Source organism: Gymnogyps californianus, chromosome 28 (genome assembly GCF_018139145.2).
Source record: "Gymnogyps californianus isolate 813 chromosome 28, ASM1813914v2, whole genome shotgun sequence".
NCBI lineage: Eukaryota > Metazoa > Chordata > Aves > Accipitriformes > Cathartidae > Gymnogyps > Gymnogyps californianus.
Genome location: NC_059498.1, coordinates 2,773,363 through 2,795,124, shown reverse-complemented (window position 1 = coordinate 2,795,124; position 21,762 = coordinate 2,773,363). Strand labels below are relative to the sequence as shown.

The following is a 21,762-nucleotide window of genomic DNA, read 5'->3' as shown; positions in this document are numbered from 1 at the left end:
GTGGGGTCACAAAGCCTCCCGCCACCCCCGCCTCGCACCACCCGCTTCCATGGGCAAAAATTGTCACCGCTTGACCTGCCAGTCCCCGGGTGGCTCTAAAAATACCGTGTCCTGACAGCAACAGCTGAGGGACCGGGTGGCGGATGCCTTGGGGACCCGCGGGGGGGGCCGGGGCTGTGAGGAGGAGCGCGGCTGCCAGCACTGGATGCCCTAGCCCCCTGCCCGCCCGTCTCCCTCCGAGCCGGGATGGTCCCTCTCGCTTCCCATGCTCCGTTTCGGGGAGCACCCAGCATCCCGCCTGGCCGGGCCTGGCCCACTGCCCCCTTCTCCCACCGGGACGCAGTGAGACGGTGGCCGGCGGCACTGTGCCCGGCCCTGCCCACTCTTGCCCAACGGCCGCCGGCACGGAGCCTGGCCTCGGCATGCCGCGGCGGCTGTGCCTCTCGCCGTCCCCCCGGCCCTCCCCGAAGCCCCTAATCCATCTCTCTCAGCAGGAGATGCCTAAGCTGCCTTTTCATGCCGGCTCCTCCGCGCGCGAGCTCGCCGCGCTTTCAATACCGGGCGCTGGCAGGAGATGTGTCGGACAAGCTGAAGGGATCCCTCCCCCGCCAGGAAGGTCAAGGTGTGCTTAAGCCGGCTTCCCCCCGCGCGCCGCCCTGGCCAGCACGGGCCACCGTCCTGCCAGCCCGGCTCGGGGTGGGTTTTGTCCCCCGCCGGCACTGGGTGGAGGTTGGGGAGACACCGGACATCGGGGTTTCACCACGCCTGGGGGTGTCCAGGCAGTCGGACACTCATCCCAGTGGGGGCTTGTCCCCCCGGGCTCCTCACAGCCGCTCTCGGGGTCACCCATCAGCCCTCTGGTCCCGTCCCGGGGACCCTCCAGCTGCCGGGGTTTGGCTAACACCCTGTGCCCGGTCCCTGCTGGCGCCTCGTGGGTGCCTGCTGCAGCCACGTGGGCAGCGAGGGCTGCCCCTGCTGCTCAGGCACCCCACGGCCCACCCCACGGGTACCCCAGGGCTCGGCTCGCCCCGTGGCCCACCCCACGGGTACCCCAGCACTTGGCTCGCCCCCCAGCCCACCTGGCCAGTGCTGCTCATGGACCCCTCCCACCCCATGGAGCCATTGCAGACCCTTAGACCAGTTTAAACCAGTACAAACCAGGCCTGAGAACAGCAGGCACTGGCTCCTGCCCTCCCTAACCCACAGGATAGCGTGCGTGCAACAAAACTGGGCACAGGTGTGCAAACACACGCGCATACGCACACGTGGCAGCAGACCTTTCACACAAGCACTCCCCAATGCTGGCACCCCCCAGCACCCCCTGAGCCCCCAGCCCCGCTCCCACGTCCCCATGCTCGCCCCTCCTGTGGGTGCTGTGTGCGCATGTGCACGCGTGTGTGCGCGCGTGTGTGTGCACACGTGTGCCCGCTCACGGATAGGAGGTGCGGGGGGGCCCTGTGGTGCCTGTGCCGGGGGCCCCGCATCCCTCTCTGTTCCCTTGGTGACGGACCCCGATCCTCCGCTGGCACCTTGAGCCTGCCGCCAGCCAGGGCTTTCGTGGCTGGTTTTAATTAGAGGCTCTTAAGTGTGAAACAAAGCCGAGGGCAGGGGCCAGGGGGGCCCTTCCTCTGAGCTCCTGGGGGACCCCGGGGGTCCCTGTCCTGCCTGGCATCGCCTGGCGCAGCCACTCCATCCCCCCATTTCTGCTTCGCCCTTCTCCATGCCCGTCCCCAAGGGATGGGGGTGGTGGGAGCTGGTGCTGCCGGAGCCCGTGTCCCCCCCCCCCCGCCAAAATACTGCCCTCCCGAGCGGTGCTGGCCACCAGCCCAAGAGCGGGGCAGTGTGTGGGGCCGGTGCCAGCTGCTGTGCCAGCCCCAGCGTCACCCACGGGTGTGCTCCGGGGCTCCTGTCCCCGGGGAGGAGGCTCAGAGAGGGGCCCAAGTTGCCCTTTCTGCCTGTGGCTGGGCTGGGGGTGCTGGGCACCACTCAGGGTGCTGCAGGGGGTCCAAGACCAGGACCTGGGGGGATTCCAGCTGTGTCCCCCATCCCTGGCCCTCCTGGGTGCACCCCACAAGCACCCTGGCACCCTGCCACACTGGAGGAGTCCCGGGGAGAGGGGCTGCATGGGGAACATGCCCAGCTCCAACAGGGACACCGGAGCCACCAGCCTCTCCGGAGGTGGTGGCACCCATGGGCCATCCCCTGGCAGGCAGCAACCTGGGGACCCCGGGGTGCTGGGGGCAGGGGACTGGCGGCACCGGGTGCCCACCAGCATCCCCCAGTGCTGTACTGGAATTAAGTGAGAGCGGAGCAGTGGGGAGATTGGGACTCCTGGGTCCCCCCACCCTGAGCAGCTCCTGGGGGGCTGCGAGGGGGAGCCCTGGGGGGAGCTGGCCTTGGCCCCATTCTCCCCGTAATGCCCAGCCTGGCCTGCTGGCAGCACCCACCCTCTCCCGCTGGGTGCCAGGATGGGTCCCTGTCCTCGCAGGGTCCCCTCTGCCCAGGGCGCCAACCCCAGACCCTGCAGGGAAGTTTTTGGGGAGGGGGCAGGACCCTCTCCCACCCAGCAAGCCCCTGGCAGCGCCTGGGGACCCGGCTGGGAGCCTGGTGACAGGGACGAATGGGACCAAAGGGATTCCCCAGCCACCCTGCATGTCCCTGTGAGGGGACACCCCTGAGCAGGCGGGACTCCACTGGCTGCCTCCCTGGGGTGTCCCCTGACACCCCCAGCCCACCCAGGGGTCCCTCCCGGGGCTGGCTGACAGGTTGCTCCGGGTTTCCCCCTCCCCAGGAGGGCTCAGCACCCGCTCCGGGTGGGACCACGGTCCCTGGGGACCCCCTGTGCTGAGCCACCAGCACCCCACAGCACCCAGGAGGACGGGGAGCGTGGGGACAGCCCCAGCCCCTGCCACCCCCTCTGGAAGTGACATTCCCCCCCACCCCTGGAAAGAAGCCAAAATCCGAAGCTTTTAGGAAGCCAAGATCCACGTGGCTGCACAGACACCCCCGCACCCCCTCCGTCCCCATCCCCGTCCCCCGCTGGTGGGGCTGGGGTGAAGGCCACCGAGGCTGGGGACACCGGGCGAGTCACACAAGCCAGACCCTGCACCCACGGGGCCGAGGGGACCCACGGCCGGAGGAGCCACCGCACGTCACGCCTGCAAACGGGGAGCCGGGAACGGGCCGGGAGGCAGCCGCTTGCCAGGATCCGGCCTCGGCTCCGGCCCCCGCAGCCCGGCGCCCTGCCAGGCCCTTCGCCAGCAGCCTCCCCGGCCGGGGACTCACTGGGCGGCCGCCAAGCGCCGGCCGTGCCGAGCCGCCCTCCCCAGCGCATGGCGGCTGTGGGCTCGGCGCGGTCCCCAAAGGCAGCACCCCTGGGTGCCCCAGCTGGGGTACGGGTGGGCGCCCAGCTGCTGGCACCCATCCCGTCCCGGTTCACTCGGCAGGACCACCGTCCCGGCCTCGTCTGGGGCCACCGGGGCCCCTCCCTTCCATCCCCGACCCCTTCACAAGAGCGGGGAGCCCCCAGCATCCCGCCGACCGCCGTGGTGACAACCGGCACGTCCGGACCGGGAAAGCTGATGGGGGCTGGGGGGGGGGGCCAGGAGCGGGTGCGCATCGTGTGTCCCCCCCCCCCCTCACCCCCAGCTTTGATTTCTGGAGCCCCCCCCCGCCCTTCCCCCTCGGCCAGGAGCCGCGCAATGGTTTCAATTACGCTCTGAAAGGCGGTGGGGCCCTCTTTTCACGGCAGCCCGGGTTTCTCCTGCTCACAACAAAAGCTTAAGTTACAGGAAAGGGAGAGAAAGGGAGGGAGGACGGCGGAGGGGAAGGAGGCAGCCAGCAGAAAGCCCCTCGCCCCCCCAGAAAGGAGCGGGACGGGGGTGCTGGGCTGCCCGCCAGGTCCCCCCGTCTGCCCCGTCCTTAGGATGCTGCTTGGGGAAGGGCAGCCCCCCCCCGTCCCGCTGCCAAAATTCGGGGTGATTGCCCACAGTTTCTTTCCTTGACGAGGGTCTCCGGTGTGTCCCAGTCGCCCCTCGGTGTGTCCCGGTGCCCCCCCAGCACATCCCAGATCCCCCCCAGTGTGTCCCACTCCCCCACCCCGGTGTGTCCCGGCCCCCCAGCTCCCTCCCGCTGCCTTGGTTTTGGGGACGGAGGTGCCCTTCTCCATGGCCGCGGTTGGGGTGGGAGGCGTGGGGCCGGAGGGGGGGGCAGGGCGTGGGATGTCCCCCACCACTCCCAGCTGATTTGGGGATGTCAGGGACACCCCTGGGTGTGCAGTGGCTTTGTGAGGCCGCGGGGTGCTGGCTGAGCAGCACCCCAGGGTGGCCATGGGTACCCCACGGGGCAGTGGCACCGCCTGGGTGACCGAGGGGTGTCGGGGCCGAGGCATCCCTGTTCCTGGGGGGGGTGGCCGGGACCCGCGTGGGTGCCAGGGGGCCATGGGGGCTAATCCTGCCCTGGCGCACCCTAAAGCAGGACCTGGGGACAGCAGAGGACACGCTGCAGCGTGTCGGGGGGGGGACATGTGGATCCGAGGCTGGGGGGATGTGGGAGGAGCAGCTCCACGGGTGGGGGGGCCCGGGAGGGGCCGGAGGACACCAGCGGGGTGCAGGGGACACGGGGGGGGGGGGGGGGGGGCAGGGGACCCCAGGGCGGGCAGGGGACGCGGGGGGCGCCGGGGACACGGGGAGGGACTTTTCACCGTGGCCCCGTCCCGACCCCACGCCGCGGGGGGAGTTTTCACGGCGCGGAAAAAGTTTGCGGCGGGGGGGCCCGGCTGCCCCCGGTCCCCGGCCCGGTGACCCCCGGGGGGCGGGGGGGCCGGGGGCGGGGCCCAGGGCGGGGGGGGCGGGGCGGCCGCGCCGTTTGAATGTGATTGGCGGGGCGGGGGGGCGGGGCCCGGCAGGGGCGGGGCGCGGGGGGGACCGCTCCGCCCGGCGGGGACGCGGCGCTGCCCCGCACAAAGGCGGCGGGAGCGTCCGGTGCGGCCGCTCCGCTCCCCCGGCACCCCCCCCCGGTACCCCCCCGGCACCCCCCTCCCCCCCCGGCATTCCCCCAACCCGGCACCCCGCCAGCGCCACCGCCCGCCCGGGGCTCCGGGAGCCGGCACCGGGAGCTGCGCCGCGGAGCACCGGGTCGGGGCAGCGGGAGCACCGGGAGCGCCAAGTCCGGGCAGCGGGAGCGGCACTGCGGAGCACCGGGAGCGTCTGGTCCGGGCACCGGGAGCGCCACGTCCGAGCACCGGGAGCCGTCCCACTGTGCACGGTAGACTGGGACACCGGGAGCCGTCCAGCCGGGCACCGGACACGCACGCTCCAGGCACCGGGAGCCGTCCAGGCGGGACTTGAGTGTATCCAGTCACCGGGAGTCGTCCAGCCAGCACCGGGCACAGCAAATCTGGTCACCGGGAGCCATCCGGGCAGCACCGGGCGCAGCAGATCCGGACAGGAGGACTGGCCGGCTGGCTGGGCACCAGGCACGGTAAATCGGGGCGCAGCAGCTCGGGTCACCATGGGCCCCCCCAGCGTGCTGCCCACCCTGGCCTGGCTGCTGGTGGGGCTGAGCGTGCCGGCACCGTGCCGGAGCCAGCTGCACGGCGAGAAGGGCATCTCCATCCCCGACCACGGCTTCTGCCAACCCATCTCCATCCCGCTCTGCACCGACATCGCCTACAACCAGACCATCATGCCCAACCTGCTGGGTCACACCAACCAGGAGGACGCGGGGTTGGAGGTCCACCAGTTCTACCCCTTGGTGAAGGTCCAGTGCTCGTTGGAGCTCAAGTTTTTCCTCTGCTCCATGTACGCGCCGGTCTGCACGGTGCTGGAGCAGGCCATCCCGCCGTGCCGCTCCATCTGCGAGCGGGCGCGCCAGGGCTGCGAAGCCCTCATGAATAAATTCGGTTTCCAATGGCCGGAGCGATTACGTTGCGAGAATTTCCCCCGGCATGGCGCCGAGCAGATCTGCGTGGGGCAGAACCATTCGGAGGACGGCGGTTCGCCGGCGTTGCTCACCAGTGCCACGCCGCTGGCCGGCCAGGGCACCCCAGGCGCCCCTCGTTACGCCACCCTCGACCACCCCTTCCACTGCCCGCGGGCGCTGAAGGTGCCCAGCTACCTCAACTACAAGTTCTTGGGCGAGAAGGACTGCGCGGCGCCCTGTGAGCCCACCCGGCCCGACGGCCACATGTTCTTCAACGAAGATGAGATCCGTTTCGCCCGTATCTGGATCCTCATCTGGTCCGTCTTGTGTTGCGCCTCCACCTTCTTCACTGTCACCACCTACCTGGTGGACATGCAGCGTTTCCGCTACCCTGAGCGACCCATCATCTTCCTCTCAGGGTGCTACACCATGGTGTCAGTGGCCTACATCGCCGGCTTCGTGCTAGAGGAGAGGGTGGTCTGCAACGAGCGTTTCCAGGAGGATGGCTACCGCACGGTGGTACAGGGCACCAAGAAGGAAGGTTGCACCATCCTCTTCATGATGCTCTACTTCTTCAGCATGGCCAGCTCGATCTGGTGGGTCATCCTCTCCCTCACCTGGTTCCTGGCTGCCGGCATGAAGTGGGGCCACGAGGCCATCGAGGCCAACTCCCAGTACTTCCACCTGGCTGCCTGGGCCGTGCCGGCCGTCAAGACCATCACCATCCTGGCCATGGGGCAGATCGACGGGGACCTGCTGAGCGGCGTCTGCTTCGTGGGCCTCAACAACATCGACCCTCTCCGGGGCTTCGTGTTGGCCCCGCTCTTTGTCTACCTCTTCATCGGTACCTCCTTCCTTCTGGCCGGCTTCGTCTCCCTCTTCCGCATCCGCACCATCATGAAACATGGCGGGACCAAAACGGAGAAGCTGGAGCGGCTGATGGTTCGCATCGGGGTCTTCAGCGTCCTCTACACCGTCCCTGCCACCATCGTCATCGCTTGCTATTTCTACGAGCAGGCTTTCCGTGAGCACTGGGAGCGCAGCTGGATCAGCCAGAACTGCAAGAGCTTGGCCATCCCCTGCCCGCTCCACTTTACCCCCCGCATGACCCCCGATTTCACCGTCTACATGATCAAGTATCTCATGACTCTCATTGTGGGCATCACCTCCGGCTTTTGGATATGGTCGGGTAAAACCCTGCACTCGTGGAGGAAGTTCTACACGCGGCTCACCAACAGCAAGCAGGGTGAGACGACGGTGTGACCCCCCCCCGAGCCCGGCCGCCGCCGCCCTTCGGCTTGAATTTTTTGGGGGGGTTTTATTATATATTTTTTATTTTTAGATTTATTAACGTCTAAGGGGTGTCTCTCTTTCTCTTTGATTTTTTTTTTTTGTAATTAAACCTGTAAATAGCATTTGTAAATTTAATTATATATTTCTATTTAAAACATGAAAAAGAGGAAAAAAAGGAGAAAAGGGAGGGGGGGAAAAGGAGGAAAGGGAGAAAAAAAAGGAGGAAAGGGAGAAAAAAAAGGAGGAAAGGGAGAAAAAAAGGAGAAAAGGGGAGGAAAAAGGAGAAAAGGGGAGGAAAAAGGAGAAAAGGGGAGGAAAAAGGAGAAAAGGGGAGAAAAGGGAAGAAAAAAGGAGAAAAAGGAGAGGAGGGAAAAAGGGAGGAAAGGAAAGGAGGAAAAAAGGAAGAAAAAGGAGGGAGAAAAACAGGAGGGGAAAAAGAGAAGGGGGGGGGGAGAAAAAAGAGGAAAAAAAAAGGAGGAAAAGAAAAACTACCGAGACTGGGAGAGGATTCTCGCCCTCCCTCTCCCCCTCTCTCCGCTCCCCGGCTTGGGTTCCCCCCTCCCCGCGGAGCCGCCGGGGCTGTTGGCGATGGCCGAGGGGCCGGGACCGGGCTCCGGGACCGGCCGGCTCCGGGCCGGCTCTCCCCGGGCCTGGGCTGCTCCGCCGGCCCCTGGAAAAAGGGGAAAAACAAGAAAAAAAAAGAGCAATAAAAATCCCATTTTTCTTACTCTCCTTTTGGAAGCTCCCCAAGAAAGTGGATTTTTTATTACCACGCCCCCCCCGCCTTTGCTCACTCCCAAAAGATGCTGTGACGGGGCTGTCGTCCCCCCCCCGTCCCCCCGGGGCTGGGGTCTCTGCCTGTACCCCTGCCCGCACCGCCCTGCCTGTACCTCCCCCCCTGTTTGGCCACAGACTTTTCCTCCCAAATTACTTTTTAAACAGTCCTTTGCAAATACAAACAAGTAAAACAAAACGCTAATTTATTCCTGAGGGCTTTCCCCCCCCCCCAAAAAAAATCAATAATTAAATGGGGGGGGGTCTCCATGGGTGCTGCCAGGCCCCCCACTTCCATCGCACCGTGGGGATGAGCCAGCATCTCCCTTCAGCTGGAACAAAGCGCTTTGCAGGGGAAAAAAATACCTATTTAACCCCAAAAATAAGGATTTTTCGGTTTGCAGTGGAAGGGGGGTGCCTCTCCTGTGCCCTCCCAGAGGAAATAGCTCACATTTTCTATGGGATTAGGGTTTTTTGGCTGTGCGTGGGCCCCCCGATCCCGAGTCTCCGGAGAGAAGCGGGTCCCGGCTCCGGTTCGGTTTGTCGGGATTTGGGCGATGCTGGAGTTGGGTTATGGGGGAGTTTCAGCCGGAGGGGGGCTGGCACGGAGCTCGGGGAGGGGAAGGATGGATTTAATCAGCTGGATTTAATTGAAATTTAAAAAATACTCTTCCCAAAATGGAGAGGGAGACCTGGCTGGGGAAGCGCTGACCCCACGGGTGCCCCAAAACCGGCCCCGGGAAGCCCCGAAGCTTCTCGTCCTCATCATTGCCGGGGATTTTTGGATCCTCCGAGCGCAAAGAGGGTTTGCGGGGGGGATTGAGCCGTTCCCCTTTCCCCAGCACAGCCCCAGAACGATTCCAAAACCCCCTTAAAAAATCCCAACTCTCCGGCGAAGGGAAAAGTGGGAGCCGAAAGGGTTAAGGCAGCGCCTCTCCAGCACATTTTGGAAAGGAAAAACTCTTTGGATCCGGTTTAATTTTCCAGCGATGACTTGGAAGGGGGGAGAGAAGAGGGGGGAAAAGTATCCAGGGTTTTTCTCCCCCCCCTCCGCCCTCCGTGGTTTGGAGAAGCAGTTTGAGGGACGGGCTGGGCTGGCTGGGACCCCCCGGCACCCCCACCCCCCCCCCCCCACCCCCCCCCGCCTTCGGTGCCTCTCGAAATGGGAATTAAAATGGGATTGATTTTATCACTGCCGATGTCTTTGCCTCCCTCCCGGGCTGGAAAACCGCGCTGGTGGTGTGACATTGGCAGGACGAGCCTCGGCCGAGGGGACGGGGGGGACCGTGCCCCTGCACCCCTCGAGCCGGTGCACCCAAAGGTGCCGTCGCATGGGTGGGTTCACCCTTGCCATAGAGGATCCCAGGGCCGTATCCAGCCCTGGCACTGGGTGCTTTGGCCTGGGGGTGCTACCCATCGGCTGGTTCTCATTAGCCGGTCGGAGGGTCCCGCTCCCCAAAAGGCAGATCCCACCCAGGGCCGCTTTGTTTTCCGGAGGCGAAGCGCGGATCGCCGGGGGACGGGGGGAATGTAAACTCTCCACCCAGGAATGCAGGAGCTGGGCAAGGATTTTTTTTTTTAAAGCCTTCGGTGTCCCGGCTTTGGAAAACAGAGCTGGGATTACAGAGGCTGCGCCCGGCGGCTGGGCTTTGTGGGTGCTGAGCACCCCATGGGTGCTGCTAGGACTCACGTGGGGGCCTATGTCCGTGTCCCCCCTCCCCGGCCCCACGGGCTCCTGCGATGTCCGGGGAGGTTTGGAGCTGGAATGGGAGGAGTTGCGCCAGATCCTGCTCCGGCAGCGGCCGTGTGGCTCAGCCCAGGGCCTTCCAGAAGTCTTTTGGGGGGGGGTTGGAGGTTTTGGGGGGGTTTTTGGCTGTCGGGGCCGTTTGCAGCCTGAGTGGGGAAGGAGCTGGAGGGTGTCTGCAAGCATCGGTCAGTGTGTGTCCCCTCTGTCCCCTGGTCTGTCACCCCAGGGATGGGTCACCCTGGGTCAGGCTAACCCCAGGGACAGGTCACCCTGAGGGTGGACCTCCCCGGGGGTGGGTTACCCCGGGTCCAGCTAACCTTGGTGACAGGTCCAGGTCACCCTGGGGACGGGTCACCCTGGGGACAGGTCACCCCAGGGACAAGGCACCCTGCAGACAGATCACCCCAAGTCCAACTAACCCCAGGGATGGGTCACCCCATGTCCAGGTAACCCTGGGGACAGGTCACCCCGGGTCTGGCTAACCCAGGGAACGTGTCCCCCCAGGTCCAGCCAACCCCCGGGGACAGGGGACAGGGGACAGGGATCTCCTCGCTGCACACAGCTGAGCCCCAGCCCCCCCAGGCTGGTGACTCCCATCCTCCTCTCCCTCTTTTAAGCCAAGCAAAGAGGGAGCAAACGCCAGTGGCGGGTCCCGCCGTGTCCCCCCGCCCAGCCGTGCTGGGGGTCCTTTGATGTCCCCTAATGAGCCCCACTCTGTTTTCACAGCTGCCCAACGCGGCAGAAGTCAATTAAAGTGCACACCGGCCCCTCCCGCCCCGGCAAACGCCCGCCCTGCCGGGCCCCAGAGCACCCACAACTCATCACACCAGTGTCCAGGGAGGCTCACAGGGCTTGTGCCAGCGGGGATGGGGACAGGGGAGTCCCCAGGAAGAGCGGCCATGGGCAGGTCAGCCGTGGGGTGATGGTGCTGGGCTCTGTCCCAGCAAGGAGACAGCCCCAGGGGTGAAACCAGTGCAGGGAAGGGGGTGCTGGAGGAAGGAACTGGTCTCACTGGGAGAAGGATGGGTCGCGGGATGTCCCCAGCACTGGCTGTCCCAGTGCTCCTGTCCCCCAGGTCATGGTCACTCCTGTCCCCTGGCCGCTGGCTGTCCTGTCCCGTCCCCTGGACCATGGGCTCCCTGTCCCCTGACCACAAGGTCTCCTGTGCCCGTATCCATGGGCTCTCTGGTCCCCTGTCCCCCGGGATGGGACAGGGGATGGGACCCTGTCCCATGGGCAGTCCTGTCCCCGTGGCCCTCAGGCTCCCCTGTCCCCCGGTCTGTCCCATCCTCTGTCCCCCGGGGGCTCCCCCCCTTTGCCCCGTGGGGACCTGTTCCACCGGCTCACCCCGGGTGACAATTCCCGCAGGGCAGTGGGGTCCATCTCCCCCTGCCCGCCCCCCCGTCACCATCCCCCTCGTCCTGCATCCCCAGCGATGACGCAGCGGGGTGGCAGAGGGCCGGGGAGGTGATGGGGAGCAGGAAGGTGACAAGGGACAGCTCATGGTGACATGTCATGCGTCCTCACTGATCATTTCTGTTAGCCCTTAACGGCCTGACAGGTCCCAGGGCCTTGGTGGGGACATCGCTGGCTGTCCCCAGCTCGCAGGCAGCTGCCCGCTCGCCGCTCCATGTGCCTTAACCTCCACGAGGACGAAGCCAGCAGGGACCCGAAGCCACAGGGACCCGCACCCATGGGTGCTGTGGGCAGAGTGGGCCCCCCCTGGCTGTTCTCGGCCCCCCCAGCCCTGTTGTGTCCCCCCCCGGCCACGGGCGCTGGAGCGGGATCTCGCCGAGGCTGGCAGAGCCCTGGCCGGACGCCAGCGAGGACAGGCGGCCGCGCCGGCTAAATTCGGCTCCTCGTTGCGCCGCTCTTAAAGGAGACGAAGCTGCCAGAAAGCAGGATGCGCCCCGCCGGCAATTAGGGATGTCCCTAACGAGGGTTGGGTTTCCCAAGGCAGATGGAGGATCCTGTCTCCATCCCACCGCCCCGCCTGAGCCATGTGGGACCCCGTCTCTGTGCAGGGGTCACCCCTGAAGGGTGTGGGAGTGGAGGACGTGGGGCCGCCTCTCCATCCCAGCGTTCTCCTGGAGAACTTGGGATGAGTAGATGTGATGACCTGTGTCATTCCCAGCGTCCTTCCTTGAAAACATGGGACACGCAGAGGTGGAACCCCTCCTGAAGAACTGGGGAAGGATGGAAGTGGGATGGGTGAGCATGGTACCCCACCTCCATCCCAGCACCCCACACAGAGGACATGGGATGGATGGACAGGGGATGGGTGAGCATGGGACCCCTCTCCATCCTGCTGTACCTCCTGGAGAACGTCCCAGCATCTCAGCATCCCTCCTGGATGATGGGGGATGGATGGAAGTGGGATGGGTGGGCATGAGACCCCCCTCCATCCTGCTGTACCTCCTGGAGAACATGGGAGAGGTGGACACGGTTCCCCACCTCCATCTAACACCCCATCCAGAGAACATGGGATGGATGGACGTGGGGTGGGTGGGCACGGTACTCCATCTCCATCCCAGTATTCCTCCTGGAGAATGGGAGAAGGATGGAAGTGGGATGGGTGGGCATGAGACCACCCTCCATCCTGCTGTACCTCCTGGAGAACATCCCAGCATCTCAGCATCCCTCCTGGATGATGGGAGAGATGGATGGAAGTGGGATGGGTGGGCATGAGACCCCCCTCCATCCTGCTGTACCTCCTGGAGAATGTCCCAGCATCTCAGCATCCCTCCTGGATGATGGGGGAGATGGATGGAAGTGGGATGGGTGGGCATGAGACCCCCCTCCATCCTGCTGTACCTCCTGGAGAACACGACATGGGTGGGCACGGGACCCCACCGCTATCCCAGCACCCCATCCAGAGACCGTGGAACGGATGGACACGGGATGGGTGGACACGGTTCCCCACCCTCCCCTACGCTCCCTCCCTGCCCTGTCCCCGCGGGGGCCCCACCGTGGGGCTGCCCCACGGCCACGCGGTTCCGGCGCAGCTGGCCCGGGCCGGGGAGGGGGGGGGGCGGCCCGGGGGGGCCGGGGGGGGACCCGGGGGGAGGAATCCGGCCCGGCCCGGGCGGGGGGCGGCTCCGGAGGCGGCGTCGCCTCTGAATGCGGGGAATGTTTTTGCAGCTGGAGCCGATTAGGGGCGGGCTGCGCCGGCGGCGGCTCCCCCAGGTCCCCCCCGGCTCCCCCCGGCCCCCCCGGCTCCCCCCGGCTCCCCCCGGCTCCCCCCGGCCCCCCCCGGCTCCCCCCGGCCCCCCCCGGCCCGGCCCGGCCCGCGGCGCGGCGGGCGTGCAAGGGGGGCGCGGGCGGGCGTGCAAGGGAGGGGGCGGGGGGGGGTAAGGGGGGGGTGCACAAAGGGGGAATGCAAGGAGGGGGGGTATGCACAAAAGGGGGTGCGCAAGGGGGGGGACTGTGTGTGTGCAAGGGGAGTGCGTGTGTGTGCAAAGGGGGGTGCGTGTGTGTGCAAGGGGGGGTGCGAGGAGGGGGGTGTTCGCGCAAAGGGGGTGTGAAAGGGGGAGTGGGCGTGGGTGCAAAGGGAGGGTGTAAGGGGGGTATGCGTGCAAGGGGGGGTGCGAGGAGGGGGAGGTGTGCGCAGGGGGGTGTGCAAGGGGGGGAGGGGGTGCAAGGAGAGGGGGGTGTTTGCACAAGGGGGTGTGAAAGGGGGAGTGAGGGTGTGTGCAAGGGGGAGTGCAAGGAGGGGGGTATGCGTGCAAGGGGGAGTGCAAGGAGGGGGAGGTGTGTGCAGGGGGGTGTGCAAGGGGGGGAGTGTGTGCAAGGGGGGGAGTGTGTGCAAGAGGGGGTGCAAGGAGGGGGTGTGTTTACACAAGGGGGTGTGAAAGGGGGAGTGAGGGTGTGTGCAAGGGGGGTATAAGGGGGGTATGCGTGCAAGGGGGAGTGCGAGGAGGGGGAGGTGTGTGCAGGGGGTGTGCAAGGGAGGGAGTGTGTGCAAGAGGGGGTGCAGGGGGGGGTGTTTGCACAAGGGGGTGTGAAAGGGGGAGTGCAAGGAGGGGGAGGTGTGCACAAGGGGGTGTGCGGGGGGGTGTGCAAGGGGCGGAGTGTGTGCAAGAGGGGGTGCAAGGAGGGGGGGTGTTTGCACAAGGGGGTGTGAAAGGGGGAGGGGGTGTGTGCACAAGGGGGTGTGCAAGGGGGGGAGTGTGTGTGCAAGGGGGAGTGCAAGGAGGGAGTGTGTGTGCCCAAGGGGATGTGGAAGGAGGAGAGTGTGTGTGTGCAAAGGAGGTGTGCACAAGGGGGTCTGCGGGGGTGTGTGCAAGAGGGGGAGCAAGGAGGGGGGTGTTTGCACAAGGGGGTGTGAAAGGGGGAGTGAGGGGGTGTGCAAGGGGGTGTGCAAGGGGGGGAGTGTGTGTGCAAGGGGGAGTGCAAGGAGGGAGTGTGTGCGCCCAAGGGGCTGCGGAAGGAGGAGAGTGTGTGTGCGCAAAGGAGGGGTGTGCAAGGGGAGTGTGGAATGGGGGTGTTGAAGGGAGAGTGTGGGCGCAAGGGGGTGTGCACAGGGGATGCACACGGTGTGCAGGGCGGGAGGTGTGCGCGTGGGGTGTGTGGAAGGGGGAGAGTGTGTGCAAAGGGGAGGTGTGCAAGGAGGGTGCGTGCACAAGGGAGCACCTCTGTGTGAGTGAGTGTGTGCCCACGGGAGGTGTGCAAAGGGGAGTGAGGGTGCTTGGGGTGTGCAAAGGAGGTACATGCTTGGGGGGGTGCAAGGGGGAGAGTGTCTGTGCAAGGAGGGGGTGCAAGAGGAGTATGTGCATGGGGTGTGCAAAGGAGAGTGTGTGCGTGCAAGGGGAGTGTGCGTGCAAGGGGGTGCGTGCAACAGAAGTGTGCATGCAAGGGGGAGGCACTTGAGTGTGCAAGGAGGTGTGAATGAAAGGGGGTGTGTGCAAAGGGGACTGTCAGTGTAAGGGGAGCTGCATGCAACAAAGAGCAAGTGTGTGTGAAAGGGAACACGTCAGTGCATGTGTGCACACACAAGGGAGCACATGTGAGTGTGCAGTGGGGCAGGCGTGCAAGGGGGCTGTGTGCGTGGGGGGGGTGTAGGCGTGTGAGGGGAGCGTATGCACTTGAGAAACGTGTGGGTGCATGCACACATGTGCAAGGAGGGGATGCACACACCACAGACATGTGCTTGTGAGTGAGTGTGCAAATGGGCGTGTGCAGCAGGGAAGACCCTGGGGGCGTGGGGGGGCTGAGCACACAGAACACGGCCTGCACATGGGATGGCCATGCATGTGCGTGGCCATGTGCGTGCAAGTGGCCACACGTGTCCTCGGGGTGCCTGTGGCTCACCGTGCCCCCCCAGCTCCTCCCGCAGGGACCCACACACGTGTGCACACGCGTGTGTCGGTCAGCGTCACCGCCTGCCAGTCCCTGGGCAGTGTAACGAGCTGGCCCGTCCTCAGCACACCCCCCCCCCGGGCAGCAGCACCCCCGCGGCCCCCGGCTCTGACGCAGCCCAGCTGCTGCCGGCCGTGCCGCACGGCGCTGCCGAACCATTTATAGCAAATTCGGGGCCGCCGCCGAGCAGGGGGAGGGCCGGGGGGGCCCCGAGCCGCGGGCCAGGGCAGCGGTGGCACGGTGTGCCCTGCCCGTGGGGACAGGGGACACCCAGCGAGCAGGGGCCTGGCGGGAGGGGGGGCGTGAACGGAGCGGATGTACACACACGTGTGTGCACACAGGGGCGTGCACACGCACACACGCGTGGGCACCGTGCCGCGTGCACGCGCCTGCGTGTTGGCGTGCGCCCCCCCCCGCCTGAACGCGTCTGTGCACACAGGAGCGGGCACACGCACAGGCACGTGCGTGCACAAGCGCGGACAAGCACGCACCAGCACGGTGCTCACACGCGTGCATGTATGTGCACGTATGCACAGGTGAGCACACACCCGCAGACACCGGAGGTTTCCCCCACGGCGGAGGTTCCCCCCATGACAGAGGTTGCCCCCACAATAGAGGTTTCCCCCCTGACAGAGGGTTTCCCCGTGATGGCGGTACCCCCAAAATGAAGGTATCCCCCATGATGGAGGTGCCCCCCGTGGTGGAGGTGCCCCCCATGATGAGGGTTCCCCCACAATAAAGGGTTCCCCCTATGACGGAGGTTCTCTCAAAATGAAGGTATCCCCCAAAATGAAGGTTCCCCCATGATGGATGTTCCCCCATGACGAGGGTTCCCCCTACAACGGAGGTTTCCTTGATGGATGTTTCCCCACAAAGGAGGTTCCCCCATCATGGAGGTTTCCCCCACAATGAAGGTTTCCCCCACAATGGAGGTTCCCCCAAAATTAAGGTTTCCCCCATGATGGAGGTTCCTTCACGATGGAGGTTCTCCTGTGATGGAGGTTCCCCTGATGATGGAGGTTCCCCACCATGAAGTTCCCCCCCACGACTGAGTTTTTCCCCCAAAATTAAGGTTTCCCCCATGATGGAGCTTCCTTCACGATGGAGGTTCCCCTGATGATGGAGGTTCCCCACCGTGAAGTTCCCCCCCACGACTCAGTTTTTCCCCACGATGGAGATTCCCCCCCAAAAGGAGGTTCCCCTGATGATGGAGGTTTCCCTGCTGATGGAGCCCCCCAAGATGAAGAGGTTCCCCCACACCAGCAGCTCCCCAGGACCCTCATGATGGGGTCCAAGCCCCCCCAGGCCCTCTCCTGGAGCCAGCCAGCCGCAGCAGGAGGACACGAGGCTGAAAACACCGGGGAGCCACCGTGCCAGGACCAAGCCAAGCTCCACCACAGCACGGACCCGCTAAGGAAAGCAGCGTGTCCCTGCTCCAGACGTGGTGGCTCTGCTACGTCCCCACGGCCGGGCTGCGGGGTGTCTCCTGCCGGAGCACCCTTGGGGCTGGGGGGACCTGGGGGGGCTGAGGGGGGTGGTGGGGACGCGCCCATGGGTGCCACCAAGGAGCTCAAGGTGCTTCGCTGGTCGGGGAGGGAACGGCAGGTCACCCCGGGGTGAGTGTCGCTGTCGCTGCACGGCCCCCGGGGTATCGCCGTGTCACCGCTCGGGCGTCCCCCCGGCCCGTCTGAGGGTCCCCGGGCACCCACGGGTGCACACGTGTGTCGTGTACGCACACGAGCGTGCCCAGGCACCGCGCACGGGTGTGCACACACGCATCGTGCACACCACACGGCACACCCCGTGCACACACGGTACAGGTACACACAACACATGCACACGGATGTGCACGCAGCGCACACGCACATGCACACACATGCACGCACACCCCCCCAGACACCAGGAATGCACCCAAGCTCACGCTCACACACACCAACCCCCCCATGCTTAAAAACACACACGTGTGCACACGTGCCAGCTTTGGGTACACACACGCACCCCGCACGTTTGCACTTCCCCAGACATATCGGAGCCCCATCTGCGTGCACACACACAGCGCGCAGAGCTGTGCGCACCCAGAGCACACAGGCATGCCTCCCCGCCTCCACCCACACGCAAAGCACACACATGTGCATGCACATGCCACACGTGTGTGCATGCACATGCCACACGTGTATGCATGCACATGCACGAATCCATGCATGCACACCACGCCCAGGCTTACGCATGCATGCATGCATGCACACTGCACATGGGCACATGTGCAAACACACATGCAAATCACACACTTATGCCTGCACACGCCCATGCACACACCCATACACATGCAACGTGGTGTGTGTGTGTTGCATGCACCATGCACACGTGCACACACACACCATGTTGCCTGTGTGCACACACCCCATACATGCATGCCCCCAGCCCCACCTGTGTGTGTGCACACACCATGCACACACATGGATGCACACATATGCACTCAACATGCCATGTTGCATGCATGCACACACACTGCATATGTGCACATTCCCCAGACACGCATGCAAACCCCACACATGTGCCTGCACACCCCCCACGTATGCACGTCCCCGTGCACATGCACACCCCCCGTACACACACTCACACCCCAGGCCTACATGCAACCCTCCCATGTGCACGCACACACCATGCACACGCCATCCACACGCCATACACATGCTATGCAAATGCCATGCACGTGCCATGCACAGACCATGAACACACCATGCACGTGCCATGCGCCGTGCACAGACCGTGCACAGACCATGCACACACCATGGATGTGCCATGCACACGGCATGCACACATGTGCACCCACACCAGCACCCCTGGGCACACCCCACCTCCCCGCCGGGGGCTCCCACCGAGGCCGAATCCAGCTGTGGGCCGTGCCGTGCCGTTCCCTGCCCCGCTGCTCGCAGCCAGGCCCGCAGGCAGCTCGGCCGCAGGGTCCTGCACCGGCCCACGGCCCTGTGGGGTCAGGGACACGCTCGCCCCGGGCCTGCACCCATGGGGTGCCAGGGTGGGACCCCCCTCCCTGTGCTGCGGTGGGTGCTGGGGGCTCCTGCTCCACCTGAGCAGCTTTTTGGGTGCTCTCTGGGTGCGTGTGAGGCCGCCGGGTGCTGGCGGGTGGCTCTGCACCCCCACGGACACCCACTGCCTGCTTGGCACCCCTGCACGGTGCGGCTGTGGTGTGCCACCGCGCTGCACGAGGCTGCTGCACCCTCACACTGCACCCTCACACTGCACCCTCACACTGCACCCCTGCACTGCACCCCTGCACTGCACAGCCACACTGCACCCTCACACTGCACAGCCACGCTGCACACCTATAACGTGCACCCACACTGCACCCCCCCGCACTGCACCCCCACACTGCACAGCTACCTTGCACCCCTGCACTGTGCACGCGTGCTCCTCTGCACACCCACTCCCACAGGCATGCACGCCCACGCTGCATTCAAATGCTGCACACATGCTGCACACACACGCATGCACACACGCAAATGCACGCGCACATGCACGCACACGCACACACACACAGATGCGCACATGTGCATGCACGCGCTCATGCACATACACGTGCACACTCAGGCTGTGGGTGCCCCATGGGTGCTGTGGGGCTCCCTCCCTCCACGCCGGGGGTGAGGCCCGGGGCAGGGGAGAGGGAGGGAGGAAGAGACGGAGGGATGGAGGAAGGAGGGATGGAGGAGGGAAGGAAGGAGGGAGGGAGGGAGGAAAGCGGGATGGAGGGAGGAGGGCTGGCAGACGGACGTCAGTCAGGCTGCCCAGAGGAAGGACGGACGTTGGTAGCCGAGACCCGGCGCTGTCTCTGGGACACTCTCCCCTGCTCCCTGCTGGGCAGCCACCGTGCTGGGGTGGGGACATGTGCCGTCCCTGCTGGTGAGGACATGTGCCATCCCTGCTGGTGCTAGCGGGGTCCCCAGGCCAGCCCCAGGGTCATCCCCACCTGGGAGCGCTGGCCCTTACATTCACTCTGGTCCCTACTGATGTGCAGGCAGAATGCTCTCAGTAAGCGAAGCCACGCTTGGGGCGGCGGGCGGTTCAAAGGCCATCAGGGCTGCCCCTGCCCTGTCCAGGGACCAGAGGAGCCACCGCGGAGGGGACCCTCGGGGTCATCCCTCCTCCCTGCCCAGCCTGGCCCCCCAGATCCGGCTCCGATTACCCAGCCCGAGCCCAAGCAAGAGGAAAGCCGGGGCTGGGGCGGCAGGGGGGTACACGGCACCCTCAAAAAGGAGAATTGGGAGTGCCCCCCACGATGGCACCATGTCCCCCCATCCCCGGGACCACCCATCAGAGAGCACCCCAAAACCCAGCGTCACCCTGAGTGGGGTTTAACCCCTGCACTGCCAGGGCCGCCAGCTCACCGGCGCTACCTGAATCCCCCTCTATTTCCACCACTTTTACCCCCCAAATAGCTGATTCAGGTTGAACAAAATATTCCCTTGGCCCAAACCACCACTTTTTATTTATTATTATTATTATTATTTTTATTATTATCATTATTATTATCATTATTATTATTATCGAGGCAGGGAAAGAAATCACCTCCAGCAGAGCAAAGCACCCCGCTTGCCTTCGCCTGTCTCCTCCAGGGGTGCGGGCAGATGCACCCTGTCCTTGTCCCATGGGAGGCCAGGCAAGGGAAGGGATGGATGGAGGGATGGATGGATGGATGGATGGATGGATGGATGGATGGACGGTCGGACGGACGGTGGGACAGATCGCAGGCAGCGCGGTGGCACCATGCCTTTGCCTGCACCACCCTCTGCTGCCTGCCGCCACCCCTGCCCGCGCCTGCCGGCGTTCAGGGGCGAACGTGGCGGGGGGGGTTTGCAGACCATGGTTCAAAACCCATTTCATGCTCTTTTTTGGGGGGAGCAGATTAATTAAATCCGGTGTCTGGTTTAAGAGGCAGGGTGGGTGGGCTCGCCACCCGGCTGGGATGCACACGCGGGGCTCCCCGGCCACGGACCCCGATGCTTCGCCCATGGCACCCCGAACCGGCAGCTCCACCACAGCCCCCGGCCTTTCATCCGCCGAACACCCCCGCTCCATTTCCCCCTTGAAGCCGCCAGGGCTTTTATCCCCAAAATACGTCATCCCTCCATTTTTGAGGTGGTTTTTTTAAGCGGCGGTTGTGGGGACGCAGGGCTGGATCTGTCCTGGTGCCGCGGAATCCGGCCGCCATCGGTGTGATGAGCTGTGCAGCGGGTCAGGTCTCAGCACCAGCCCCCCCACGGTTGCGGTCCCCGCTGTCTGCTCGCTGGGCTTTCCCCACCGCCGGGAGATGGAGCTGAGGGTTGAACGGCCGCGCAGACACCCACCGACCCCTTAAGGGGGGAACGCGGGGCCGGGTGACCCCCCACGCCGTCCCCCGGCACAGCCTGGAAGCGAAGCCGGTGCTGGCCGTATCCCCTACCGAAAACCCAGACCCATCTCCATCAATTTCTTCCCTCCCAACACCTCCCCCAGCCTTTCCCAGTTCATTTTTTCATGGAAAAAAAAATCACCAGCACCCCTGCTCCCCAGCGAGCGCAGGGTTTATCCTTTTCAACCCACCGAGGTGTCTTGGCCGCAGTCCCCGACGCCTCGTAATGTCCCCAGTGCCTCGTAACGTCCCCGGCCCCCCTGACTGCCGTCCGGCGGGCATGAAGCTGGTGCAAAGCTTGGCTCATAAGGGGGGGGGATAAGTCACTGCTTTCGGTGCCACCTCCCCATGCCAAACCGCAGCCTGTCCCCAGGGCTGTCACCTCCTGGGTGGCTCTGCCGTGCTGGGATTTCCTGGGAGCGATGGCATGCCGGGGGCTGGAGCCTCCCCGCCAGCCTGGGGGGGGGTTGGTTTTATTCCCCGTTTGATATAAAATTGAACCTTCAAGGCATTAAATTTGCTTTTCCAGTGGCGGAAAGGCGGCTGGTCCGCGGGGATGTTCGTCCCAGCTTGTTTGGGACCGAGGTGGGGACAGAAGCAGGGACGGGGTCGGCCATGGGTGGGTTTTGGGGAGCTCGGCGGTGATGTGGGGGGGCTGCTTTCTGCCGAATCGAGGGTGTGAGCCCGGGCGTCCCCGCAGCCCAGCCCGGCTGCGCCCCGGCTGCTGGCAGCGCTGCCGGGGAGGGGAAAGGGCGGGAAGGGGAGGTGTGAACAGGGGGGAGAACACGCCGTCGAGGGCCTCTCCTGCCGTGTGCTGCCCGCGAGGCCTGGATCCGGCAGTGGGACGGGGACGGGGACGGCATCCTCCTCGGGCCGTGCCCGCTGGCGGTGACCTGTCCCTGCCGAGGTCTTCCTCCGTTCCCGAGGCCAGCTGGGGTGCTGGGGGGGGGGGGGGGCCGTGAGGAGGGGGATCCCCTGGGACCTGCTGGGAGGATGTGGCTGTCGATGGGGTCACGCCGGGGGACATGCTGCAGCCCCCCTCCAGCGCTGGCTGGGGGAATTTGGATCCACGGGTGTGGGGGGTGTCTTGGATCCACGGGTGTGGGGGGTGTCTTGGGTGGGACACCACCCCACGCCAGCCCCCTACAGCCACAGCGGGTCCCCCGGGGTGCCCCATGCCGGCCCCCGGTGCCCAGGACCCCGCACAAGTTCCGCACGGGGCCCCACGCCCCGGGCCCCCCCCCCCCCCCCCCCCCGTGAC

General features: G+C 65.3%; 1 protein-coding gene across 1 annotated transcript; it reads left to right on the top strand.

The window, feature by feature from the left end:
• The first annotated feature begins 5,102 nt into the window (after positions 1–5,102).
• FZD2 (frizzled class receptor 2) lies at positions 5,103–7,337 on the top strand. The gene has a single exon (XM_050911629.1). The coding sequence runs from the start codon at positions 5,512–5,514 to the stop codon at positions 7,183–7,185; it is 1,674 nt and encodes a 557-aa protein (XP_050767586.1). The 5' UTR covers positions 5,103–5,511; the 3' UTR covers positions 7,186–7,337.
• The last annotated feature ends 14,425 nt before the right edge of the window (positions 7,338–21,762 follow it).